Below are 19,932 nucleotides of genomic sequence, written 5' to 3' on the forward strand. Positions count from 1 at the left end.
TGAAAGGAATACTTGGGTGTATACAGCGCCTCTTATATTGCTGGTGGGTTGCAATTAGGCCACTGCCCATGGGGAACAGACACTTCAGACATGATCATCAAGCAGCCAAACAAAGGCTGTGATGGAGAGGAAGTGATGTCATTAAGGTCAAGCATTTCATCCTCACACAATACTCCAATACATTCTGTTCCCGCTTCAGTGCTGAATGAACATTCCTGACCTAGCAATTCTCAGATTAATCCCTCCAATTTTTATGTATATGACCTATTCAAAATTTTTGTGATTTACTGTTTTCTACATAAAATCATCTTAGATAAGAGCCTTCTATGAAATTATATCATTGACATCTTTAAGATAATGCCAAGATTGAAAATCAATGCAAAAATCAAAATTAGATTATGAAACGTTAGTCTGCATTTCACAGACAGGGTCACATATTTTAAAAGGCTAAAATACATATATGTGAAAAGTACATGACAGCTAGACATAATAACAAAGCAGGAATGTGTGTAGCAAATTATCAGACACAAACTCGGGTCCATAAGAGAAGACGCAGAACAGGCGGTAAATATTCAGGATGTGTAGCGTCTTGGCTGCTCAAGCTGGTTTATATTAGCTCGGGGTGGTCTGACGTGATGCTAGCGCGCAAAAATGTCAATGGAGATATGAAGAGTCACACAGAGACGCTCCGTCTGACCGGGCTGAGGGGCGCTGACTGTGAGAAAAAGACCTCACAATGTGCCCTTAATGGAGCTAAATAACAAGAGACCCTAGTTCAAAAATACAAGAGAACAAAAACAGAAGAGTTTTGAAATTTCTAAACATAACCTGATAAGAAGACATAAATATAAGAAACTTGTGATATTCCAGCAGGCTTTGCTTTGGTTAAAGCGGGAAGATCTCGCATTTTTGTGGGCAGCACTTGTAGTTTGGACAGCTCTGGAAAAACATACCAGACACAGGGAGTTTTAGTTCCTGTAAGTGAAAGGTCTGAAGAAACAGCTAAAAATAGCTGTTAATTTATACAGAATGATGTGTAAAATGTTCGTGCATTTGTTTAATTGCACAAAGTGAGTATACATTCTCACACAACGTGACCTGATTGGCCATTCCGGTTGACATCAGCGGAAAGCTCAAGATTTCTAAGAAGAATACAAAAATGACACAATGAACTGTCCAAGGTAATTGTAAAAACAAAACTATAGGGAGGTAGATCATGTCTATTTTTCCTGTCTTCTTCCAGCAGATGTTTCCTTAGACTTGTGTTCAATAATACACTATTGACGTCATCCTGTGGATTTAGGACCAGGATGTTGACAAACTTTCCATTTTATCTGACACTAAGTGACACTGTCACAGCTACAGTAGTCTTTTAATGTTTATCATAATGTTCATATCGATATTCAACACAGAAAACCAGAACTAAAAGGCCTGATAGTGTAATCACAGTCGCCAACTTTTTAGTAGCACTGGCTCAATATTTCTCACAAGTGAAGTATTTCCCCAAACTTTGAAACTTTTAAATATTTGTTTTGAAGATCTTAAAAAAGTGTCATATGTGCGTTTCGTCATGGCGCACATAAAATTCAACATTATCATTGAGCTGCCATATTTTAATTTACAGCACTTATCTGTATGTTTCCATGGATATTTGATCTATTGATCACTAAATTAGCTAAAAATGAATATTTTTTTTCACTAACGTATTGTTTTAATCAATTTACCAAATGGGGTAATATGGAGCACTTTAATAATGGATGTATGAGCTTTTTTGGTGCTTCAACGTGTCGATTTCCATTTAAGATGATAACATAAGAACTAGGGCTGGGTTTCGCGACCAATTTGGGGATTTGATTATATTCTTATTTATATGGTTTCAATTCGATTTGATTTTGATTTGGTACAGTATCAATTCATTTTTTTTGTAAATGTTAGTTTTGCAAACATGGAACCCACATAACTATAAATGCTGGTATAAAACCTCATACAGAATTTAAACCCAATCTTTCGACATACACGTGGTATGGTATGGGAATAGGTCAAATATACCTCATATAAGAAACCTCATACAGAATTTGTGTAAACAATTCTTTTAACATCTCTTTTAAAGTTATTTTTTGGTCTTTTTTGCTATTATTTGATAGATGGTATGTAAAGAGAGTACAGGAAAGTACAGGATGGAGAGAGGGGTATGAGATCGGCAAAGGACTTCGATCCGCGATACAACTCGAACTCTGCACTATATGTCGGAGCACTGCCCACTACACCATCGGCTTTGACCTTTTAACATATTTTATGAAAAATAAACGACTAATCCACTAAATCACTGTGAATGTACTAATGAGTCAACAAATACTGACTGTAAGCTATGTATAACTAGTATTAAATACCATATTTTTGGAACAATAAGATATTAATATATGCAAATAGTTCAAGACTTCTGGAAGACCAGCATGACTAACAATACAGCATGACTAACAATACATCATAGGTAGGGCTGGGCGATTAATCGAAAAATAACCGAAACCAAAATTCAGAACCTCTAACCGACATTATTTTATCATGTCGGTTATTTCGGTTTTTAATCCTGTTAATACTTTCCCTTTAAAAACAAACTGCTGCGTGTGATGTTGCGTAACTCCGCCCCGTCCTGTCAGTGGCACAGCGAAACATGGAGGAGAACTCAAACACTGTTTAACTGAGCAGCAGGATCATCTAGTGCCCAAAAGAAGCACAGTACTTTTTTTTAAGAAGTACTCGCGAATGTGCAGGCATCTGTGACAAAAATACGGAATGCGCGATCGGGTTTTTACCGCACACGCGCTCAGTTTAATCTACCGACGGGTCTCTAAGCAGCCCGGGTAATGTCATTACATCTCACTCACTCAAAACCGCGAAAAGACGCGCCCGCGTGAGTTTAATTAGACACTTCAGAGATGACGGAGAGAGAGAACGGGAGAACTTCTAGTCTACATTAACACCAAAAGCATTACAGATGAAAATAAATGGCTCAGACATCAGTGCCCAGTTAAGAAAAAATGGATTGAATACAAGAAACGTGTAAAGGATACAGTCCAAGTATGTATTTTGCCCTACTCATCTCATTACAATATGCTATCTGGATACAACTTATTATGTATGTATCTTATGTCTATAATTAGTCATGGGGGTTGTATGATTCTTTGGTTCATAACTTCCCATTCTGAAAGTTTCATCAATTGTAGCCTACATAATGACATGCAACATCTGCATAGAGTTAAGTCTATTTAATATTTTTCAGTAATGCAGTTATTTTGGGAAAAATGTGAATAATTGCATTGCAGGCTGATTTAAGGTGTGCCCTAAACTTTCCAACATTGTCAGGGAACTATGAGGCAAAAAAATAATCGTTTATTAATCGTAACCGATGTCAAATGTTAGATTAACCGAGGTTTTGATTTTAGGTCAAATCGCCCAGCCCTAATCATAGGGGTGGAGAGGAGGAGATGCATGGTAAAATACTCTTTCATACCTGCAAAAAAAATATTTAAATCTTAGAAAGGGAACTGACAGTAAGGAATGTGTAGTCAGCTATTTTGTGCTGATGGATGTGTCCGATATACATTTAGTCCTCTTGGAACACTGCAGGTCTTTAGGGACTCATGCATCGGGCTGTGTGTAAACAACAGGAAGTTCTCTCACGCCTCATTGAGTCCAAACGCAAACCGCAGGCTCTCCTGAGACACAGCAGCATCCACATAGCGTTGATATAAAACCACTAATGAAGAAAATCCCAGGCAGAATAATTATACTGACTATACAACTGTTAACTTGAACCAGTTAGCAACCATCCAGCAACTATCCAGAACCCCATAGCAACACCCTGGCAACCAACCAAATAACCAAGCTTTTTGGCAATAAGTTTTGCTCAGGCAAGTGGCACTCAGTTTTTGCATAATGTATAAGTCGACTTTCTTGTGATTTTACCACAGTAACGTCAATTTCCTTAAATCATGAAAAAATGACACAGCAGGGCTCGAAATTGTGACCATTTTGGTCGCATATGCTCCTGAAATTTAATTGGCACAACTTCTATTTTTGGGAGCGCTTGTGCGAGTGCAAATGATTGTTGTGGTGTGACCCGTTTTAATTTCTTTACAAAACGTTTGCATATACTGTGGAATAATTAGCAAACGTCTTACAAAGACCAATGAAACTTTAAACGGACGACTTTGTTTCGTGCTGTTTTTAGCATCTGAGGACACAAATACATGAAGTTTATATCCAGAGCTGCTGTCAAAGTTCACACGGATTTAATTTTCATTGAGAAATACGATTGTCAAATACACACTGACCAAATAAAAGTCAGTTAAAAGTAATAAAGTTGACAGAAATATATTACTATTGTATGGAAAAATCTACTTTTAAAATAATAAAATAATTATATTAAATTTATTTTATTTTATTTCTAAAGCAATAAAATCACCCTCAAAATATATGCACCTTTTATCTATAATTTAAATAAAGGTTTGTTGCAGCACTTGGACAAAAAAATGCAATTTTTTGATGAAAACGTATTTGTTTTATTTTTTTTATCATTTTAGAAAATATAAATTATTACATTTTATGAATTAAGTTTATTAAACATGCTGATTGTTAAGTTAAATGTTATTAGCATTAAAGAAAAGAAGTAAAAAAAAGACAAATTTAAATAGAAAAATGGGATTTGTGAAAATAAAAAACTGAATTGAAAAATCAATAATGTAAAATAACATTTAATGGTTTTATAGGGCCCCATCAATCTACCCATTTTAAGCATAAGAGCTTCTTTAAAGAGCACCTATGGTCTGGTCTGTTTTACAAAAGTCAACTGCTGTTAGCATTGCATTGTGAGCGAATCTTTCAAACATGGTAAGGAGCGTCACACTTCCAGCTGATGTCAGAGGTATTCAGGCCAATTAAAACATACAGATTAGCTGGCCAATAAGGGACACATGGGTTTGTACAAAATCAGTACGTTTCAGGAAGACAAGGATATCTGGATCTACAAAAATGTACGGTATGTAGAAAATAAAGTGTTTTTTGAACCATAAACTATGCAAACACGTTGTATTATACCAAATACACAAAATAAAGTAGTATTAAGCAATGAAAGAGGTGCCCTTTAAAAATGGGCCAAGAACCAGTCAAGTGTGCGGCAAATAATTTAAGTTTGATTGTTAAAGATTTTAATCTTCAGGATGATGAAGTTGTGGTCCTCCTATAATTTTCAGCTGGTGCTCCTAACTTTTACATTTGGGAGCACCAGTGCTACCTACTAAAAAAGTTATTTTCAAACTCTGCACAGCCTGTTGTGACTTGCTGTTGTTTACTAAACTAAAGCTGAATTTCAACTATGTGTACAGCTTAAAAAAACCTGACCCACTCAGTTTAAAAAGAGCTTTGGATCCTTTTGAGAAAACCATTACACACATAACCCCACACACAAACACACCCTGCTGACTTTGCTTAACCTCTGTTAAAATTCCAGTAGGCCACTATCATCCATATGTGTTTCCTGTGCCAAAAGAGCCAGGACAGTGTGGGGAAAACACCCCGAGTGAGCTGAGAAAGCGAATGGAGTCGGTCCGATCAAAACCAGATGCTTGTATAAACTCCAGATGTGTGTCAGCAACATCCCAGAACGCAGAGCCGGACAGAGCCGGCGTCTGCAGTGCGTCCAGATTCAATAACACACATCTTCATCACTATGGAAGGAACTGAAAGGCACGAGATACAGGCTAAGAGGGAAGAAATAAATCAAATAAAGAAGTCAGGTTAATGTCATGTTCCCTATCTGAACTTCCTCTTTACTGTACTGTAGTAAAGCACATCTTTCTATTCAGATGGACAGGGTGAGTAAAATCATGGTTCCAGCTTGGTCGTCAAAACAAATAGAAGTGAAATTTAATTATTTTGTTTACTTTAATGCAATGTATTTAGGACCTTAATATAAATTAGACAAATTGAAAGCATAGTATACACTAAGCAGGATACAATGCTGTCTATTGGAATCCAGAATACACCATATAGGATGGTTTTCTTACCTAAGCATGCTGCCATGTGACACACCAAACGCGAAGAAACGCGTTCCTCGCTCTAGATTACTCACGAGATTTAACTTCGTGTCATGCTATTTTTTTGCTCAAGTTAAATAACTTGAATGAAGATGCACGCGTTTGAGACGAAAAGTGTGTTTTCGCGGCAATCGCGCAGCCCAATTCGCGCCAAACGCACCGCGCAAGAATTAGGGATGTTCAGCGATTAATCGCGATTAATCTATAGCAGAATAAAAGTTTTTGTTTACATATGTGTGTGAACATAATAATTATGTATATATAAATATGCACACATGCATGTATAATTTTAAGAAAAAATATATATTAAGTATTTATATATAACATAAATTATACATAATATACAAATGTATATACACATGTAGACATTTCTTAAATATATACATGCATGTAAATTATTATACATAGTTCACACACACATATGATGTAAACCAAAACTTTTATTCTGCTATAGATTAATCGCGATTAATCGTTATGCATCCCGATAGAATCTTAGTTTTAGACCTTGACAACAAGGACAAAGACATAAGATACAGCAAAGCGCACCTGCACTTACTGGGAGAATATTGGATTTGATCCAATTACAGTATGCTATCTCCCAGCAAAAGTGCATTATCGCCTGTCGTTCTGTAAAACTATTTATAAAATCACAAGCTACCTGCTGAGATGCTGAAGTGGATGGCTGCTGGTAGGTGGATGACGCTAAACCATTACATCAACCTGTTAGTCATGCTCAGGGGATTTTTAATGGCTTTTCCTTGTGTTTTGTGGAATTGATTTTTGTTCACTAGTACTTTAAGAAATACTGTACATCTTTCTGTTTGACAGGAAATGCCTCAAATTGAATGAAGGGCTTTGGTCCCAGTCGGCATTCTTGTGGCTCTTCCTGTGGAGGCGTCATCTCAGAAGGTTTACATCATCTGTCAACAGGGGGGATTCATGGGAAAGACTTCATAAACAGTTGTTTTCTTTCGGTTTGTTTATGCTACGTGCCACTGGAAGTGTGACGTTGTTAATATCGCTAATATCAAACCAAGCATGCCGCACAAGCGCTGAAAAGTAAGGCCAAAACGTCTCAATCGCCCCCCAGTGACTGGTCCTAGTATAGGTCATAAACCCCGCCTCCCCCTTGTTATTCAAAGGGACTTGAGATCAACTAAACAATTTAATTACACTTCAATTATCTTTGTCCGAAGCTGGTTTCTGTCATTATCTGTAGTCTTTATCACGCTGATGTAAATTCAAGTGTTTGTTTTTAAAATAAGTTTGTTTTTAGTATTTAATGCTATAAAAACGGTGTCACGTCATGATTGACAGCTGTGATATGCGCATTCCGCGAGAGCGAAGGGCGTGGCCTTGATATCGTGGCTTTACTTCCTGCTCACTACAGCCCAGGACTGGCACCGAAATCGCTACTGAGCAGACCCAAGATGTCAGCGCCGTAATGGGACACTGGCGGCTTCACTTTTCACCAATGAAGAAGAGCAAATGGGCGTCGTCCATCTTTTTTTACAGTCTATGTATCAAACCATAACTGGCCAAATAACTGGATGATATTTACTGGGGCTGCGCGGTATTCGGGAAATGCTATGTGCGATAACTTGCTAAATGATGCGATATGCAATATGCTATACGTTGTAATTAATTGGAATAATAATTAAATACTTTTTCAACTGAAACTTATAAAACATGTTTTACATTATTTCTGGAAAAATAAAGCATCCTTCTCTTTTGCCAGTCTCTCTGCTATCTGCATCGACCAAAAAAAATGTAACAACATGTAACGTTTTGAATTATTATAATCATTTGGTTATTGCAAACCACTGCGGGGTAAGTATTGCGATACACGCGTTTTAAAATGCTTTCGGATCTTTCAGCCCTAATATTGTCCAATGTTAAAATATTAATATCTGCCGTGCACGTCAACTTGAATTTTACATTTGCATTCATACATTCATATATTTTTTCAATATTTGTGTTCACTGAGAATTGAACTTACAACCTTTTGCTCTACCAATGCAATGCTCTACTAGTTGAAATACAGGAATTTTGAGCTACATTACATTAAATAAATATATTATAAAAAATATTTTAAAAACTCAAGTTGGAAAGATGAAATTCCACAGACAGATGTGCAACCGTTCCCTGAACTCAAACCCTCCTTCTGCAGAATGGGGTAGGAGTGTGAGACAGAAATCTGAGATTTCGGTAAACTGAGATCAGATGCCGAGTGCACATTACGTAAATGAATTTAGATTTTGGCAGTGAGGCCGACAAGCTTGAAACAAAACAATACAGTTTTCTTTAGCTCAGCTGTGCGATGAACAACATCAGCAGCACATCGCCTGAAGTCAACAAAAGCACCCCTATAAACCTTCATCATTATCCAAAGATCAGCAGACCTTCTAAAGAAAAGAAAAACGAATAATGCAGCCATTATTAGATTTCCTGTCACTAAATAAAAACCGTTCACACTCTCTGATGTCGCTCGGTGGGTCTTCACTCATGGTGGGCCCTCGCAGGCTTCTTTCATCTTCTTGAATGTTGCATAAAAGCAGATTTGCAAACTTTTCAAAATGCCAGGCCCTGAGTCTTGGATTTTGTGTGGCAGTGTGTGAATGGAGCAACTATTCAAACTTTGTAGACAGGAAGAACGTCCAGGCCGTATGTAAGTCAAGACCCTGCATACAAAAGCCTGTAATGACATCACCCGACCTAATAAGATAAGACAGCCCATAGATGATGACCTAAAGATCTCTGATGGAGAAGACCTTTTAGTAGAGCTCGCTAGGACACTGTTACATTACTATTGTTCATACGAAATAGTAGACATACCACACATAACCCCAAATCATGCAACTTCTTAAAGACTTGAATTGAAGAGACTATGTGCATTGCTTTGCGGTTGCTAAATACTGGATTTTTTGGCATGCTTGCTGGGTGATTGCTTAATTGCCCACAACTTTCTGCTGGTATTCCTCAGTTGGATTAAGCAGAGGTGACTTCTGCTATCTGCACACCTTTACATCCCTGGACTACATGCAGGTGGAAATGTGGGCTAATCCGTGATTAGCCAAAACTGCAGAGCTAATCCCTTCTGTTTTCACATTGAGGCCATCGTCCCACGAGGGAGAACAAATGCACCGATGCTGTTAAGGATTTGAGGAGGACATCTCTGTCAGTCTCAATGATATGCTCACGCAGTCTTATTTAATGTTGCAGAAATGGGCCAATTGAATTAACAGTGTGGCCTTCAGGGCAAGATTCACAAGATAGTTTAGAGGTGTCAAATTAGCTCTACATACAGTACGCAGTACGCACTTTGTTTAAAGATCAAAACTGTCTGCTCGATGTGTACTTGTTCTTTATATTAGCCTAGATACCCTCTGCTTCGTACACAACCTCTTCTCCATCCAGAAAACCCGTTTTGACCGCACAGCTTTAGGGGCCACGGCTGTGCAGCGCAGAAGCTAGTAACCCAATTATGGGAGTGGCTGTCTGAGCCCATCCGAATCCGTTGAGCGACGAAGACATCGGGCACACATACAGAACAGAAGGAGGCTGATATGAAATAGAGCAGAATAAATAAAAGCATGTTGCAAAAATCCCTTCCAGGCCAAAGCAACACAACTCCTCAAGGACAACTTCAAAAACAAGAAATACCACTGAACAGCCTCTCAGAGCCTCTCTGTCTTTTCAGAAAACACATTATATCTGTACGTTGTGATTGGCCTGAAGACCTCTGACGTCAGGGGGAAATGTGACGCTCCTTAACATGTTTGAAAGATTCGCTCACAATGCAATGCTAACAGTAGTTAACTTACAGGCTACGAGTCCAAGCGGGAGGAATTCAGATAATGTCGATCTTGTCTACATTACCAATCCCAGGAAGTAAACTGTTGCCTAAAATCCGTGTGTTTGTTGTAGTCCAAGAAAAGAGACATATCGTTTATTTTGGGGTTTGTAGCTTTTGCATATCGTTAACATGTAATAATACACACTTACACACCAAAGGCAATTTTAAAAAGATGAATCGGACAATAGGTGCTCTTAAAGACAACCGTAGGGATGGGCAATTTGCCAAAATGCATATCTATGAAATTTGAGAATGAAAGACGATATACAATAAATTTGCCACAATTTTTGCCATCCTATAAGATCATAACCTTATCAAACTGTGCGACATGGAGCGTTTAAACTTGGATACGACAAACATGTAGACCAGGGATGGGCAACTTCGTTCCTGGAGGGCCGGTGTCCTGCAGAGTTTAGCTCCAACTTGCCTCAGCACACCTGCCTAAAAGTTTCTATTATGCCTAGTAAATCCTTAATTGGGTGTTTAATTATGGTTGGAGCTAAACTCTGCAGGACACCGGCCCTCCAGGACTGAAGTTGCCCATCCCTGAAGTAGACTGTAAGATGATGACACCTATTAAATGGTAGGCTATGACGGCTGCGATTCAGGTTAGCGCAACGTCGTCAGCATGCGCTACTGGTAAAACAAATACCGGTAGGAAGGTCATAGCAGCCTGCGCGTTGATCATGCTGAAGTTCTGACACTGTCAAAAATCTATCGTAGGTTATCTCTAGTCGCAAGACCAGTAAAACTGGCTTCTTTGAACCTCTCTCACTGTACGACATAGGCCAGCCATATATAAAAAGCTTCAATCACAGAAATCGCGACGATTGTTTCACAATGGCAATCTTTCGTCTGGGAAAGCCAAAAATCGCGCACTGTATCCCGGGGTTTAGTCAAAACAAGTCTGGTAACTTTGGGGACTCAAGTCAGGGATGATATAATTACTATAATGATAAAATCCTTGTTGCACTTGAATCAACTTCCTTAGCCAGTGAGGGGTTACTATAAATTATACAAATAATGCTGAATTAGTAATTAATTGTAATTTCAAATTGATTAAACTTAAAAATTTAAGGCCAACAAAACATTGTAAGAGATACTGTTCTTATGACTTTCTGGTCTGATATTAGATTCTGGTTTGATTTGTTTCTAGATTCATACTCCTCACATGACCATGAGTCAACATGAGTTTACAGATCTAGCAGCTCTTGGTCTCTAAACATCTCGACCCAATCGATCCCACTGAAAGAAGCCAGTGTGATGAAGAGGTTTTAGTAACAATGAAAACATTCTGCTGATAAGCTGAATATGACACAAGGGTGAATCACACACTATACTTATGACACAGGCCACAGTAACAGAACAAGGATATATCATCTATCCCTCAATATCTGCCAAAATAAACAGCAGACCCATTCATGAACTGAGTACGATTTAGTCAATAGCCGTGTTTGCACTATCGGGCTTCAAGCGGGCGTGCCAGTGCCTGCCGAGGCCTGTCGCGTTTGCATTGTCACTTCCGGGGCATGATCGTGCTTCACTGGTGTTTCGTTGGTGCTTAAGGCCCCGCTTTTCTGGCCCGCAGAAATCGTTGGGCCAAAGCGGGCTTCTCGGGGCTATGGGAGTGGTAAAGGTCTAAGGCGGAGTTTATCTGAGTCTCTGGCAAGATGCGCATCCATCTGTCTGCAGATTTAAAACTTTAAATATAACCGGGATCACCAGTAATTGACTGTTTCACGGAAGATGCCTGCTATGTTTGTACTTCGGACTGAAGAAAATGATCTGCATATGTAAAAAAAAAAAAAAAAAAACACGCGTTACAACGGCGAACTCGCCATGCTAAGGATCCGGCGCACATCGCTACCGGTTCGGGAGAAGTTTATAAAGTTTCGGGCACAGAACAAAGTGTTTAAAGTGCAACAGTGCTGAGAAATTAAAGATGTGTGTTGAATCATCATTTCATCGTCCATCACTCCATGTATTAAAGCGATCGAGTCACCATGGTATCTGTCGGTGAGTTAACATGCTACATAACGTTTGCATACAAAACACTTAAAATACAAATACAAATGCTACATTACGTTTGCATACAAAACACTTAAAATACAAATAACGATTGCAGAAGTGTCTTACATGGGTCTTTGTTGTGTTTTTTTGTGTTATAGTGTCATCTCTGTAGAATTTTTTAGTCAGCCCTTAGAAAAAGTAACCATGGTCTTATTATAGTCATAGCCATGCTTTTGGTATTTTGGAGATTAATTAAACTCTTATATGGATGTAGCAAACTTTATATGTCGGTATAGGCTACTGTATGTGTATTTACAAACCCTTTATAAAAAACGTCACATGTGCTGCTTTCTTTTGTGTCCGTTTTACAGAAAAATGCCAACGTAAAGCTTTCAGTTTGTCATCCAGGAGATTTTATTTTGTATATGAGAGATGACACAGCAACAAATGCAAGAGTAGGTGATGAAACGAAGATGATGATGATGATGATGAGACGACAGGAGCCATGGATGTTGAAATCAGTCCGGAGGAGATGTCTTTAAATACACTGTTTGAGCACTGATATAAACTTCATATGTAAATAAAGTACCGCGTTATTACTACGGCTGCTTGTCAGTTTATTGAAAATGATTGCTTAATAATCACATCTGAAACACAGAAATGGTAAGATGCCACAAAATGGTAAATATAACCATCATTAACTTAACCACTGTAACATAGCTTTTTAAATACATGTGAGTATATTCAGAGTTGATTCTTAACGAGTACATTTTCTAATGATTTCTCAAACGTTTTGATTTTTGAGATGCAAGTAAAGTGATTTTCAGTTCTATTCAGCTATTCGAGGCAGTTCTTTATAGACAAAAGTATTTATTGATTGACACATTATTGAAATAGCTATTAGACAGTTACCTTGTGTTTCATGTGATGCTCAACTATTAACGTTTTCATGATTAAAGATATCACACCTCTTATAATGTGTAAGTATAATTTATTACAAACGTAACGTTACATATTTAGACACGTGCATATTTTAAAATAAGATTATTTTACATAAATGTAAAACTAGGACTCGTTATATTCTTTAAAATATTGTGTATAGGCAAAAGTATAATGGCACATTAGGTAGATGAACGCTTTATTTGTAATACCCACTTCATAAAGTTTACTATTGCTTATTGATCTGATATTGTCTCGTCGTGAGATCGCTCGTGTGCAGCCAACATAAACTTCAAGAGTAACACCGCGGATGGAGCAAACATCTCTATCTTCTCATCTTGGCTTTCACCGTGCAAACAGCCGCCTCAGTCATTTTCATTATGTTTGTTGTATGATGATGCAATCTAACTCTCGTCTCCTGTCAGATTGAAGTGACTTCCTCCTCATGGTAAAACAGGCGGAATTGTGTGACGTTGGTTTCAGGTAGGCGTATTAAGGGCGGGGTTTTCTGAACCGCTGCGGCGCTATTGGCTTGACAATGCAAACGCGTCGTGATTTTGGCTACACAGCTGGAGGTCTGAGGCTATTGGCTCCGTGAGGCCCGTTTGAAGCCCTGGCTCGCACATGCCCGATAGTGCAAAAGCGGCTAATAACACTTAAAGTCACAAGGAATGAGGTTTCCAGAGACATCAAAACTGAACTATAGTCCCCGGAGCAAATCAAATAGCCATTCATAGTTTCTTTTGTTAAGCTAAATGTCTCTGTTAACTAGTTTACTAAGAGTTAAGAATGGTGCGTTCATTAGTTTGACAATCTGTAAGTATGCAAGTCAATTAAACCGACTTTTTAGAAGACGCCTGCAGAAAACAGCTAAATAACTTGAAAATGACCACTGGATGAAATATAAGAGGTTCTTAAAAAATGCTCAAGTTTGTTATGCCAGCGAGCCATTACAAACAAAACTTTACTGACTGAACCTTCAAGCTTAAAGCCCAAACAAAACCATTTCAAATGGGCTGCAGATTTGCTCAGGAAGTAAAAGGACCGAAAATGAAACCTGAATTTAAGAAGTGAGTAACTTCTGGAACGTATAATGCAGCGCTCACTGTGGGGGTGCAAAGGAAGGTGACACAGCAGACTTGAGTTAAGAAAGATGAATAATATTTGGTCAGGTGGCTACAATCTGCTTCACATTCCAAACGTTTCAGCACTTTCGTTTTAAGTTCACAAAACAAAGGTACAGCGCAAGTCTAATTAAGCAACGGCACAAGTTTGAAAAAAGAAAACTAGAAAACAACAACGAAGTGATTATAAAAGCATCTTTGTTGGAGAACTACTTTCTTCCACCACGGATCTAAAGGCAAAAATGACACGTAAAGGGCGATTTGTGGTCGTGCGTGGGTCCTGCGGCGTAGCTACGGCGTAGGCTATCCGTAGCCTGTGCGTAGCTCTGCGTAGCCTGACGCGCACCTCACAAAATTTCTAACAGCGCGTCGGCTCTACGCGGACCGTAAGCGCTGTGATTGGTCCACCAGAACCCCTCCCGTCAGGTAAAAAAACTGCGTCATAGGTATTTCCGTTTGAGACGGTGAAAACAAAGATGAGCCAAGTTGAGGAGTGATTTAAATCAAACTGAAACATAAGTCGCTGTTTATTTACTTCCATCATTGCTGGTCTTCTCAAATTATACACAAGTAGTTGCTATTTCTTCTTCGTTTGTGGGTTTACTTGCTTAGCTTCTTCTTCTGTGACGACTTCTGCTGCTACTGTGGTTACACGCGTGATTACTGCCAACCAGCGGTTTCGCGTGTGTTTGCACGTCGACGCGGACGGCGACGCACAAGTATAAATGAAAACCGACGCGGAACCTACGCCGTCGCTGCTACGCCGTAGGACCTACGCACGACTATAAATCGCCCTTAAGCCTTTCGGCTGTTTTGAATGTCATAATAACTCAATAGACAGAATAGCCTTTTCTCAATTTTACGTTTCTTGGTCACAAAGTGTAGTTTTGAGATTAGTTCAGGCGATTATATATGTATAATAGTCCAATCTGCAGTCGATTAGTAAAGATAGCACCTATTTGAACATTTGCTTAGAAAGATTCAATCGTGACTGAGATCCAGACGCAGCCAGCAGGCGTCAGTATTCAGTATGTTATCAGTAGAATATCGCATGGATGGAAAGCGCTCTTAGCCAATCAGATTCGAGAACTCAGAAGGAACTTTTGTATAACACACAATAAAGAGAACATAAATTTAGTGGTTGATGGATATAGATGACTACCAATATAAAACTGATAAAATGAAATTGTTGGTAGATTAGGGAAGAAACACTAGGGGAAGCTAACACTTCTGGTCATACCCAAGGTGACATTGGTAATGGACAGTAATACTGTATTGTATTTCCTCTTCCGTAAAAATAACAAAGGTGAAAGACCAAGATGCCACATTAAGCAAAGGTTAATGGTGCTTTCAGCCCTGACCTTTAACAACACCACATTATTCACAGTGTATCTCAATGTGTTTGCGTTCAAATTACAATGGCACAGATACTGGCAAGAACCAAACTGTTCCACACAACAGAAATGGATCAATGTGAATTCCCAAGCGTGTGGAGTCAATGTGTGAAATCAACCATGCAACGGTAACACACAGCGTGCACCGACAAGTGAATCAGGCAGATTGTTTTAAAAATTTCAGATTGGAAGAACTGAGGAGTTTGAATTTTCCTTGCCTCTTGGGATCTTATGCAACAGCTTTTACGTCCATAAAAGAGCCATTAGTGCAGTGGTCGTGTTCCAAATGCGTCTTTTGGACTAGACCTACCTTTTGTTATTCAGAATAGTTCAAGTGTTATCGCACTTAGAAGTGTTACAAGAATCCATAAAACAAGTTTCGTCCTTTTTGCAAGTTTGAATGAGGAGCTAGACTAAATAACTGACAGAGCAACAACAGCTTTAAACTTAAATGCTGGGTTTTTTCAGCCCATGGTCGGGTACAATATGGACAAACCCATAAGGTTGGATTTAAATTAAGTTAAAAAATGTCTATAGTTGACCCAATTGAAAAAAAAACAGTTTGGGTTAAAACAACCCAGCATGGGTTAATTTAAACCCATCAATTGGATTGTGAATATTTTATCCAACCATTGACACAACCAATTATTTTGGATTGAAACAACTCAACATTTGTTCATTTAAACTAAACATCCAGGTCTGGCCATTTTTTACCCAACCATGGATTGAAACAACCAATCATTTTTGATTGAAACAACTCAGGATTAGTTCATTTAAACTCAACATCCAGGTCTGGCCATATTTTACCCAACCATGGATAAAAAAACAATAATTTTGTATAGAAACAACTCAGGATTGGTTCATTTAAACTCAACATCTGGGTATGGTCATATTTTACCAAATTATGGATTGAAACAACCAATAATTTTTGATTGAAACAACTCAGGATTGGTTCATTTAAACCCAACATCCAGGTCTGGCCATATTTTACCCAACCATGGATTGAAACAACCAATCATTTTTGATTGAAACAACTCAGGATTGGTTCATTTTACCCAACATCCAGGTCTGGCCATATTTTACCCAACCATGGATTAAAACAACTAATAATTTTGGATTGAAACAACTCAGGATTGGTTAATTTAAACTCAACATCTGGGTTTGGTCATATTTTACCAAATTATGGATTGAAACAACCAATAATTTTGGATTGAAACAACTCAGGATTGGTTCCTTTCAAGTCAACATCCAGGTCTTGCCATATTTTACCCAACCATGGATTAAAACAACCAATAATTTTGGATTAAAACAACTCAGGATTGGTTCATTTAAACTCAACATCTGGGTATGGTCATATTTTACCAAATTATGGATTGAAACAACCAATATTTTTTTATTGAAACAAGTCAGGATTGGTTCATTTAAACTCAAAATGCAGGTCTGGCCATATTATACAAACATTGGATTGAAACAACCAATCATTTTGGATTGAAACAACTCAGGATTGGTTCATTTAAACTCAACATCCAGATCTGGCCATATTTTAGCCAACTATGGATTAAAACAACTCAGGACTGGTTCATTTAAACTCAACCTTTGGGTATGGTCATATTTTACCAAATTATGGATTGACACAACCAATCATTTTGGATTGACACAACTCAGGATTGGTTTATTTAAACTCAACATTCAGGTCTGGCCATATTTTACCTAACCATAGATTGAAATAACAAATCATTTTGAGTTGAACCAACTTAGGATTGGTTAATGTAAACTCAACAGTTGGGTTTGGCATTTAAAATGTATGTTTAGTGTAGGTTTGGCACACTTTTGAATATTATCAGGTTTAGACCGAATCTGCATATTTCTTTCATGGACAACTCTTAGCAATCAAAAAACATCATACTACAACCTACTAAGAACACCTTAGCAACAAGATATCAACAACCTGGCAACGAGCCAGCACAACATCACGGACAAGAAGCCTCATATTCTCTACAAAATATTAAAAATCTACTTTCTTCATAAACATTTCTTCACAAAGTTTCTACAGATCCCTCAGGAAACTGAACAGCTCTGACTCACAAAGCCACATGGCATCCATTAAAGCACTGCCTCCAAACCTGGAAGTCTTTGATTTGGAGCAGGGATTATATCTGCCGCCCCTTCATACGCACTCCCACCCCGACACTGCCGCTCACGCGGGGAGTAACTGGATCTAATGGTGGGGATGTGAGTGTAAAAGGAATGCTGGTTTATTTTTGTAACCTCTGGTTCTCCGTGCTAACCACAGTCACAGCGAGAGTCATTGCGTGGGACAATCGAAATTCTTTAGATCCCATGTTTTCGCATAACGTTTAAACCATCCTGCCTCCTTCCCCTCCGAATATATTGTCAAGAGAGTCATTGGACGGGAAGAAATTCTCTCAGTCATTTCAAGTTACACATCTGCGCCGAGCCGCTAAGCTTCAGGTTATTATGTTTTACCCTTTTCATGCCAAGAAAAATGACCTGAGAAATTATAATAATAAATTATTTCATAAAGAAACTAACAGGCGGGTTTTCAGAAGATTTCCTATTTCTCAAAATAGCTGCAAATAAAATATGGTTTTAATTGAGGATGTGCTGTTACTTGCTCTGCATCCGGATTTCAACGAATGGGCTTCCTACGCTACATTTCACATAACACTGATGCCAATTTAACTTTTACGTAACGAACATCTCCCTGATATCCCACATCCAGAATTGAAAGTAGAAGTATGTCAATTTCATTTGGTGATGCTAGTGGCTTAAAAACGATACATTTCACATTTACACTAAAGAGAAAGAAATGTCATTTTTAAACATTCCCTTAAGGAAAAATTAGATCAGCTATTGAAAAACTATGTGCGTGATTCGGTAAGTATCCGTCTCATCACAGCCAAAATAAAGCTGAACGCCCCCAGATATCAACACCAACACATTAGTGCATGGGATGTGAGCCATATGTCGAGTGAATCATGGAAAATCAATAACTGCTGGTCATTGGACAGATAGACAAACATTGTTCTCACACTTACTTATTATTAGTAAGTTGGTGAGCAATATGTTATAAATTATTAGTGATATTACTATATTAACCCATTATAAACAATATATAAATCCACAATGAAGGCAAAGATGGATGAAAAGTACATCATGAGAGTGGATAGATGTCATGAGAGCAGTTTTATGCAGAATAATGTAAAGATGTAAAAATAACACAATTCTTCTACGTTGATGATGTTTAAAGATTATTAAAGTAATTTAACAAGTAATTGGTTTTTATCCAAATTGACTATATGTTCCAAAAAAATGTATATCTTCTGTTTTAGTTAACATGAGGGAAAAGGTAGATGATGGATGCATTTTCATTTGGGTGAACTATACCTTTAAAAGTCTTGATGTGTTTCTAGGGTATATTGGACATAGTATAGAATCCCTTTTTGAGATTCGACCCAACAACCTTTCCGATGTCAGCTAAATGTTAACCCTTTCTCAACCACATATAGCTTTATTGCGTAGACTGTACGTTACTTCAATGCAAGAGGACCAAATCATCAGCTTTTATGAGTACTTTAACATTGGGATAAAAAGAGCTACTGTTAAATAAATTGTTCGGATATAATATGCTGGGCACGAGACTTGATTATAAAAAACTAATTTAACGTGAATCGTCTTTAACACTGCGCTGAGATCAGTCGTTAGGGAAACAGGTTGATCACGATGCATTCATACAGGAGCAAACAATAAAACTGAATAAATGACGCCTCCAACTGGAAATGTAACATTACATGTCAACGTGAATTTTTGCTTGTTATTTTAATGTCATAAAATATCACCCAAATAAATCACTCGGTTTGTAAAGGGCGTGCGGCGGTTTTTCAAAGCAAGAGAAATCGCGCATCTTACCGAAATCGGGGCGAGTCTTTAATGCAGTCTTCAAAATCCACCGTCATCGTGGACGATCTTTCACACAGCGATTAAAACTGAAATTTCATCTTGGTAAGAAGGAAAGGAAAATATGTAAAAGATCCCACAGACTCGTACTTCTCCACCTCACGCGCAGAGAGTGTGTGGAGTGGAGTGTGCACTAATCTCAAACACTCGCTCCTAACGGAGCAGTTAGGGATCATCGAAAGTTTCTCGTACCTGGAAAAAGCGTGTGAAGTGAAATATTGCCTAATATAATGCATACATGTGTCTGACATTGTTTTTAAAGTACATTATGAAAAACGTTATAATTATTTATATATTTGAAGAGTTTCGTTTTTTAATTTTTCAGAAATTTTTGGTTGTGCATTCCAATACTGTAAATTCAACTGCAGTTGGTTTGTTTGATTTAAACCTTCATAACTTAAAAAATACAGCTTAGTAGCACCATATAACAAAATAATAACATGATTACATAATAATAAACATGTTTTAACAAAAATGTTAAAAACTGAGTTATCTCGTTTTGCAACAAAACTCTTCATTTATTCTTACAAATCCGT

General features: G+C 37.9%; 1 protein-coding gene across 5 annotated transcripts in view; it reads right to left on the minus strand.

The window, feature by feature from the left end:
• Nucleotides 1-19,537, minus strand: part of acap3a (ArfGAP with coiled-coil, ankyrin repeat and PH domains 3a) — an 83,695-nt gene extending 64,158 nt beyond the window's left edge. For all 5 annotated transcript variants that reach the window (XM_073875495.1, XM_073875494.1, XM_073875493.1 and 2 more), the window contains exon 1: nucleotides 19,349-19,537. In XM_073875495.1, the coding sequence (XP_073731596.1) occupies nucleotides 19,349-19,395 (47 nt within the window). In that variant the 5' untranslated portion in view covers nucleotides 19,396-19,537. The remainder of the gene's footprint in view (nucleotides 1-19,348) is intronic.
• Between the last annotated feature and the right edge of the window lie 395 nt (nucleotides 19,538-19,932).

Source organism: Misgurnus anguillicaudatus, chromosome 13 (assembly GCF_027580225.2).
Source record: "Misgurnus anguillicaudatus chromosome 13, ASM2758022v2, whole genome shotgun sequence".
NCBI lineage: Eukaryota > Metazoa > Chordata > Actinopteri > Cypriniformes > Cobitidae > Misgurnus > Misgurnus anguillicaudatus.